Source organism: Lactuca serriola, chromosome 8 (genome assembly GCF_051521515.1).
Source record: "Lactuca serriola cultivar US96UC23 chromosome 8, Lser_US96UC23_V15, whole genome shotgun sequence".
In the NCBI taxonomy this organism is placed as follows: domain Eukaryota; kingdom Viridiplantae; phylum Streptophyta; class Magnoliopsida; order Asterales; family Asteraceae; genus Lactuca; species Lactuca serriola.
In genome coordinates, this window is record NC_136415.1 from 36,768,061 (window position 1) to 36,776,988 (window position 8,928).

An 8,928-nucleotide genomic window follows, 5' to 3' on the forward strand; every position below is an offset into this window, starting at 1 on the left:
CACCATCTGAAGTAATATGAAAACCATACAACTCAGGTGGCACACTCACCCTAGTGGATCTTCGAAGAGGTAACGATTTATCATCCGGTTCAACAGGAACTGTTTCCTCTGGTTGAGTGCTAGTGTCATATAAGGTTCCTTCATTGGTTGACTCTTGAATCTCGTCAAGGTCAATGGTACTCCCACTGTCCTCTTTAAATATGAGTTCTCTTTCCAGAAAGACTCCTCTTCGAGCTACAAACACCACGTTTTCACTAGGTCTGTAGAACAAATATCCAAAAGACTGCTTTGGGTAACCAATGAAAACACATTTCTCACTTCTAGCTGCTAGCTTGTCGTGAGTCTCTCGTCTTACGAAAGCTTCACAACCCCAGAATTTAATATGTGCTAACGAGGGAACTTTCCCTGTCCACATTTCGTGAGGTGTTTTGGCAACCTTCTTTGTAGGGACAAGATTGAGGATGTGGGCGGCTGTCTCTAAGGCATACCCCCAGAAGTGAATCGGAAGCGAGGCACGACTCATCATAGAACGAACCATGTCTAACAAGGTTCGATTACGCCTCTCAGCTACACCATTTAACTGTGGTGTCCTAGGAGGAGTCAATTGTGAGACTATTCCACATTCTCTCAGATAGTCGTTGAACTCGGTACTAAGATACTCCCCGCCTCTATCGGATCTAAGTATCTTGATCTTTCTGCCCAATTGATTTTCGACTTCATGCTTAAACTCTTTGAACTTTTCAAAGGTTTCTGACTTATGTTTGATCAAGTAGATGTAACCATATCTGCTATAATCGTCAGTGAAAGTCACATAGAATCGATTAGCATCCCTTGTGGTTGATCTGAAGGGCCCACACACATCTGTGTGTATGAGATCCAACAGACCTTCACCTCTTTCACAAGACCCTGTGAATGGTGATTTTGTCATCTTTCCCAAAAGACAAGATTCACACATATCATCTGATTTTAGGTCAAATGATTCCAACACTCCATCGTTTTGGAGTTGGGCTATGCGTTTCTTGTTAATGTGTCCAAGACGACAATGCCACAAGCATGCGTTGTCTACACTATTAGACAAGTCAATATTAAGTACACTATTTCCTAAGCTATCAACACAAGTCACTGTTTCATACACACCATCACAAGGTAAAGCTTCAAACACAAAAACAACATTCTTATAAACATAAATTGAACCATTCAAATCATTAAAAGAATATTTAAAACCTTGTCTAAACAATGCATGAAATGAAATAATGTTTCTCGTCATCTCAGACGAATAGCAACAATTTATTAAATCTAATCTAACATCATTACTGAGCAAAAGTTGATAAACTCCGATCTTGGTAACTGGTGAAGACTTTCTGTTCCCCATGATCAAGTTTATTCTCCCATGCTCTATCTCCTCACTTTCCCTTAGCCCCTGCAAATCAGAACAGATATGAAATCCACATCCTGTATCAAGGACCCATGAACGAGAAGATAATGAGTTATTAGCAGAAATAGTGTAAATACCTGCCGAGGATGGCTTCACTTTGCCATCTTTGATATCTTGCAGATATTGTGGGCAAGATCTCTTCCAATGCCCCTTTTGATTGCAGTAAAAGCAAATGGCCTCTTTTGGATCAGAAACATAGGGAGTGGAACCATTGGGCTTAGCCTTCGGGCCATTACTAGATGACACAGCTTGAGCCTTGCTCTTCCAGTTTTGCTTGGGAGGACCTTTCATCTTCTTCCCCTTTCCCTGTCCAATGGCCAAGACAGGGGCACTTGCAGGTGTGGAGGGTATACTTTTACCCTTCATCCCTGCCTCAGCTGTCTGCAACAAGTTGTGCAATTGGGCCAAAGTCTGCTCAATGTTGTTCAAATGGTAAGTTAAGATAAATTGACCATAACAATCAGGCAACGAGTTCAAGACCATGTCAATGGCCAATTCCTCATCGAAGTGAATGTTGAGCTTGACCAAACGCTCTATGTAGCGTTGCATTCTTTGCACATGAGATACAACCGATTCCCCCTCTTTCATCTTGCAAGCCATGAGTGACTTGACTACCTCAAACTTTTCTTGACGAGCTCGCTTATGGTACTTTTCCATAAGGTCCTTGTTCATCTCAAAAGGCCAGTAGTCCTCATAGTACCTCTGCAATTCTGGGGACATGGTTGTAACCATGATGCATGCCACTTTGGTAGCATCATCATAGTGTTTCTTGTAGGCAGCATACTCTTCGGGAGTGGCTTTTGACTCATCAAGTTCTTTGAGCTCCTTTTCAAGAACATACTCTTTGTCCTCGAATCTAAGCGCCATCTTGATGTTACGCATCCAATCGTTATAGTTGGATCCATCCATAACGACTTTGGAGCAGATGTTTAGTAGAGAGAAGTTGTGGCTGGAGGATGATGAAGCAGAAGTGTTTCCAGGAGTAGACATCTGAAAAGAAAGATAGTTTTAGTTAGATTCCAAGACACCTCAATATAATAACCCAAAGATATCATATCAAGGTTAGGACCCAACTATGACGATTTACAACTTAGAAATGGGATGCCGAGATCCAAGTTCAAATCTCATAAAGGTAGGTGAATGATGATTCACCAATTTCACCATTAGACAAAATAAACGAAGTGAAATTCCTAATTCTTTTGAGATACATTAAAACTATTTAATGGCATGTTTTAATCTCGGATTATGCTCTACTATTTGTGACTGGGATACCGAGGATCACAAACTAGATGTGAATAACCATGCAAATGTGCTTGGTAGCCTTATTGTCTTTATCATTAACTATTGATGTGCCGGTAAACCACACACGTTCCATCAAAATGATAATTATAAGATACCCATTACTACTCTTTATTAGTGCCTTTTAGTGTGCCGGTCAACCACACACGCTCCACTAACGACCAATAAAGCATAATGTGCAATTTCATGGATTAGCATACTTTTCACATTTTTCCTAAAGTAACTAGAGTTGGGATTTTGAAAAATAGTGTTCTAGTACTTTCTTTAATAGCATTATACTTTTAATGGGAAGTAGTTGTCCTATCAAATCCGTTCTGCTAACGACCCTCCACTAATCAAGGAATCGGTGGGTGAGAGAGGACACCCATTCAACTACCATTTTATAGGCAGTTTCCTTATACCCCCCTTATAGACTAGCTTCGTGAATGAGGCATACTAGCGATTTGACCGACCATATTCTTATACATATATAATATTTAACTTTTAATTATAATATATATATATATATATATATATATATATATATATATATATATATATAAGGTGTGTTTTAAAAACATTTTAAAACTTCAAGGGTTTATATAAATTTTTTCGAAATTTAAACTATTAAATTTTAAATTTAAATAAAGCAATTAATTAGATTTAATATTTATCTATTAATTAACTTTTAATTAATTTATTAAATCTTGTAAGGATTATCTAATTAAATTAAACAATTAATTTAATCCTAATCCATATCCCTTCTAGATTTCGAAAATATGGGGATAGGATAATTTCCTTATTTTTCTCAATTATCCAATAAGGCAACTATTATCCAAAACAAAGAAACCCTAATCTTTATAGCATATTTCGAAATTTTCAAGGGAGGAGGCTAGGGTTTTCAAAACCCTAACCCTAATTTCGATTAGGGTTCTTTGGAGGCTAGGGTTTTCAAAAACCCTTTGATCCATAACCCTAAAAATCGAAAAAAAGGCCTTTAGGGTTTAATAGCTGTAAACCCTAATTTGCAATTCAACAATTATAACAATTCAATTTAAAACAAACAATGGCTCTGATACCACTGATGGGTTTTAGGTAAAACAAATAAACTAGAAAACAATTCCTTAGTTCACATGCAACCTACTTTGGATCTATGTTTTATCTATTGAACATACAACTTTGAATTGCAAAACAAGAACCCTAGAGGAGAGAGGCTATAATCGAAATTTACAACCTAGGGTTTACTAATTACATACCTTTCAATTGTTATAGTAAACAATTGATAATTCCCTTGATCTTGATCTTGATCTTCTTGGAAGCTTAGCACCACAAGTGTAATGCCTCTAATGGAATCACACCCAAACTAGCAAGAAGGAAAGTAGAGGAGAGAGGGGAGAGGGAGTATGCAAATTTCGGCCCTTAGGGTTTCTTCAAAAGAAAAGTGTGGCCAAAACATGAACCAGGAGGCTCCTTATATAGCTGAGGGATCTAGGGTTTAGGGGAAACCCTAGTTATCCTTTGCTTAGGGCCTAAGCAAACCCAAGGGCCTTATCCAAGCCCCTATGGACGAAATTATTAGGGTTTCCCCTAAAGATTTCGTCCACCCTTATCCAAGGGGGTTCTAGAGCCTTCCACTCAACTATTAGATAATTGCAAACTAGTCCCTACACTCTATAACTAATTCTTTTAACCCCAAAATTAATTCTAGACAAAACTTCAAAAATGGTCCATGTGGTTTCCGAAAATATCAAGTTTAGTCCCTAAGTTCAAAAAACCTCACAGATGGTCCCTGTGGTTTCAAAACTTTTAACAAATGGTCCTTCCGCCTAACTCCGTCAGCTTTTTACCGTTAAGTCAGGGGCATTTTCGTCATTTCAATGCACAGGGACCATTTATGAGGTTTTCTCTATTTAACAAAAAAAAATATAATTATTTAATTAAAGGGCCCCACCCTCTCTCTCTCTCTCTCAAACAAAAAATAATTTGTAAAAAAGCAGAATATTGAATTTAAATCCATATATCAAACCACAACTGAATCTGAAATCAAGATTTCCAAATCGAGGCTCAAATTAAGTGACATCAAGAACACTTTTAAACAAACCCAATAACAAGAAGCGAGATAGACCACAATCTCAGTCGATGAAATCTCAACCCTAGAATGTTGGCCACTGATATGAATTAGAGCAGATTAACTATCTATCTCTCTTGTCGACTTCCACATCCCAGCTAAAAGCTTAACACCAAATTTTCCTTAAAGATTGTAGTTCGTGGGTTTGAAAATCAAACCAAATCTAGCCACAAACCAGAAATACATTAACCAAATTGAAACATTTATCTGAAATACATTAAACGAATTGGACCAACAAATATTCGAGACATAAAGATGAGCAAATTAACATAGATGAAAGAGGGAAGGACACGGAGCCTTCGGTGGTGGGAGATCGGCTGTAAACCTAGATCCATGGAAATCAGAACCTTCATCGTCCTATTCTTCGTTTTCAACCATTGAGCTGAACCTAACAAGTATCGATGAATAGTGGTGAAGGTCGGTGAATCGGGCCGTGGAACGGTTTCTGCTTCGATTTTCTTGTGAGGATAAAAGATGAATACAATTTTAGAGGAAGATGTTGGTGGCTCCTATAAACTTCATCGCCCCATCGAAATCCAGAAATCTAGAAATTGAATATGGTTTCAAAAATTGTGCATCTTTAGATCTCGAAGCTCTTTATATTTCTCTTTTCCTTTCATCGTTGATGATTTAGATATAGGGTGAAGAACATGACCAAACATGAACAATGATGTGTTTCCAGATTTGTTAAAGTGTGTTTCTTGGTTTTGAGAGAGAGAGAGAGAGAGAGAGAGGGTGGGGCCCTTTAATTAAATAATTATATTTTTTTTTGTTAAATAGAGAAAACCTCATAAATGGTCCCTGTGCATTGAAATGACGAAAATGCCCCTCACTTAACGGTAGAAAGCTGACGGAGTTAGGCGGAAGGACCATTTGTTAAAAGTTTTGAAACCACAGGGACCATCTGTGAGGTTTTTTGAACTTAGGGACTAAACTTGATATTTTCAGAAACCACAGGGACCATTTTTGAAGTTTTGTCTTAATTCTAATTAATTTCTGGCTAACAATTAATTAAACAAAATGATTTCTTATTAATATATTAATCTTTTAACATATTAATAAATTCATTTATATTAACTTATTAATCTATTAATAAATTAATATCTCTCCTTTCAAAATTTCCTTGTCTGGTTGCTAGGTTTGAGGGCAACCCAAAAGGACTGTGCTGCTATCAACTCAAGTACATACCAATTATAGTTATGGGCTTAGACACCTAATCCAACAGGGTTTTGGTCAAGCTGATTCAAGAGAGGTCAGAGAGGGGTATAATGGTCTTCTACCCATTATTAGAGATGAGAACATGAGAGGATTTTGATTAGAGATGTTATCATGTTGATAGGAGGAGGCTAGGTCGGGATATTCGAGCACGAGAGTTTATCCGACTTCATAGGAGGTGAGTCTTCTCACTATGCTTTACCTAGAGTGGTAATTATGTGTGACCGAAAGGGTCTTATATGCTATACAGAGAATGTGATATATGTTGATATGTGATATGTATGTGTTATGTTATGTTATGAGTAGCATGGAATGGACCGGAAGGTCATCATGATATGGATTGGAAGGTCAACAGGGTATGGACGGGAAGGTCAAGATGAGATGGACCGGAAGGTCGATGAGGAGGACCGAAAGGTCATTATGGGTAGGACCGGAAGGTCTACCAGGGTTGGGACGGAAGTCCCCTGAGACACATGGATCGAAAGGTCCCATAGAGTTATGGCCTTGAGTGGCGTATGTGTTGTATGTGGTATTTTGGGGAACTCACTAAGCATTTATGCTTACCGTGTTATGTGATATGTGTTTCAGGTACTAGCGAGGATCGCGGGAAGGCGCCGGCATGATTTGTACACACTGATGAAGATTTATGTACTTGAGATTCTGGGGATGTTTATTGAGATAATATGTGATACAATGGATTTTGTTATGAATGAAATTATGTTTTGAAAATGAAAAATTGTTTTGGAAATTCATGTTGTTACAGAACTCACCCCCATTATCACTTCTTACTCTTTTGATTTGTTTCCCAAATTGATTTTCAACCATTTTATGAAAATCAATTAAACACCTACCAGCATCATCTTTTTTTATCAAGAAAATCCATACAATCCTGCTGAAATCATCAACAATAGTAAGGAAATAACTGGCGCCCGTGAGGGAAGGAACACGGTATTTTCCCCAAATATCACAATGAATTAATTCAAAACATTGACTTGTCTTTATTTGACTCAAAACAAAAGGAGACCTAGTTTGTTTTGCCTTGGAGCAAGAATCACATACTTTATTCTTAAAACTAGAAGCAATGTTTTTAAGAAAATCTAATTTAACTAAATTCCCTTCTGAAGCATGACCCAATATTTTGTGTCATCTATCAATCGTGACGTGCATAGCCTTTCTATTTTCTTCAAAAATCACCATACGATATAGCCCCATTCGACAATCACCCGCACCAATCAAATTCCTCGATCAAAGACCCTGCATCACACAAAAATCCGAAAAAAAAAATTATGGCACACTGAAGGTTTTTTGTTAACCGGCTAATAGATAAAAGATTGCAATTGAACTGAGGGACGTGAAGGATTCCTTCAATTTTTGTGCCACACGGTAAGGTGTAATCGCCTCTTCCTTCAACCGGTATGGCATCTCCATAAGGAATCACAACAGGCCTCTCATATGCATGTTTAGTTTTGTTGTTGTGAATATCGGCTCTATAAGTCATATGTTCGGTTGCACCGGAATCAACGGCCCAATCGTAATCATCATTCAATCTACCTATCATGTTAGCCATTGGCATAGTTTCTTCACCTTCAAGTTTAGTGGATCCTCGAAAGTACTTCAAGAAGGCTTCATACCAATCTGTTGTAAGACCTAGGATGGGTCTGATGTCAACACAAGATCTCTCAGTTTGTCTATGTGTACTTTGCCTTTGCCCGGCCACCAATCTGGATACCTGATGTGTTTAAAACACCCATCACGATTGTGAAATATTTATCACAGAATGTGCAGTGCTGTGTTTCTAACTCTCGTTTTGTGGAACCTTGATTTGACTTGTTCTTTTGCCAAGAATTCCCGTCTCGTTTGTTTGGCACAAAGGTCTTGAAGGCAACAACCTCTATGGAGGGTTTTTTGTTGTTGGTGATGTTTCTTTGACGTTCATCTTTAGCGACAAGGTGATAAGCGGATCCTAAACTAAGTGTTTGCAGAAGTAGCGAGTATTTGAGTTTTGATGACATTAAAGTCACCATCGAGTCCCATGCGAAACTCATACAATCTCTCATTTTCTTGATGTTCAACGAGACATCTTCCAATTCCGTAGGTGCACCCATTGCAGATGCACTTTGGTGTGGGGCACGTAGATTGGATTTTGTCCCATAGTGATTGAAGCTTGGTGTAGTAGGCAGACACCAAAGTCCCATCTTGTCGGGTGGTGGTGAGTTGGTTCTTCAGTTCATAAGCTCTAGGAGCACTTTCTTTCCCAAATCTTTCATGTAGATCCGACCATATTTCTGAATCAGTGCTAGCATATTTGACGTTTCTTCTTATTTCTTTTTCCATAGCTGTAGTAATCCATCCTTTTATCATTGCATCACATCTCATCCAATCCATGTAGTCCTTCGATGTCTTATCTGGTTTCAGAATGGTACCGTCTATGAACCTAATCTTGTTCTTGGCGAACAAGAAATTCTCCATCTCTTGGACCCAATCCGTGTAGTTTTTATTAGACAAAGCTTCGTTGACTTGCATTTGTCCGGGAGAACTAGATGGGTGAATACAGTAAGGAGAATCATGATTTGGTGTGTTGTTGTTGTTACTGTTCTTGTTGGAGGATTCGATACCATCACCGGCCATGGAGATTTAGGGTTTCGCAGAGCGGCTAGGGTTTTTGCTTTGATACCATCTTAAAATTCATTCATTCTTATTTCATCAAAGATTAAAAGATCCTTTATATACAATACAATAAAGGATATAAAAGGATAGGAAACCTAGCTAGAAAATAAAAGATCCTTTATATACAATACAATAAAGGAAATAAAAGGATAGGAAACCTAGCTAGAAAATAGAAGATAAAAAACAAGAATAAATCAAATCCAAT

General features: G+C 37.9%; 1 protein-coding gene across 1 annotated transcript; it reads right to left on the reverse strand.

Moving 5' to 3' along the window:
- Window positions 1-8,024: 8,024 nt before the first annotated feature.
- Window positions 8,025-8,684, reverse strand: LOC145066804 (uncharacterized). Its single transcript, XM_079014071.1, has one exon. It carries the CDS (start codon window positions 8,682-8,684, stop codon window positions 8,025-8,027), a length of 660 nt encoding a protein of 219 aa, XP_078870197.1.
- Between the last annotated feature and the right edge of the window lie 244 nt (window positions 8,685-8,928).

What these genes read in the sequence shown, in the direction of transcription:
- LOC145066804 (XM_079014071.1), bottom strand. Translation starts at nt 8,684, where the DNA reads ATGGCCGGTGATGGTATCGAATCCTCCAACAAGAACAGTAACAACAAC.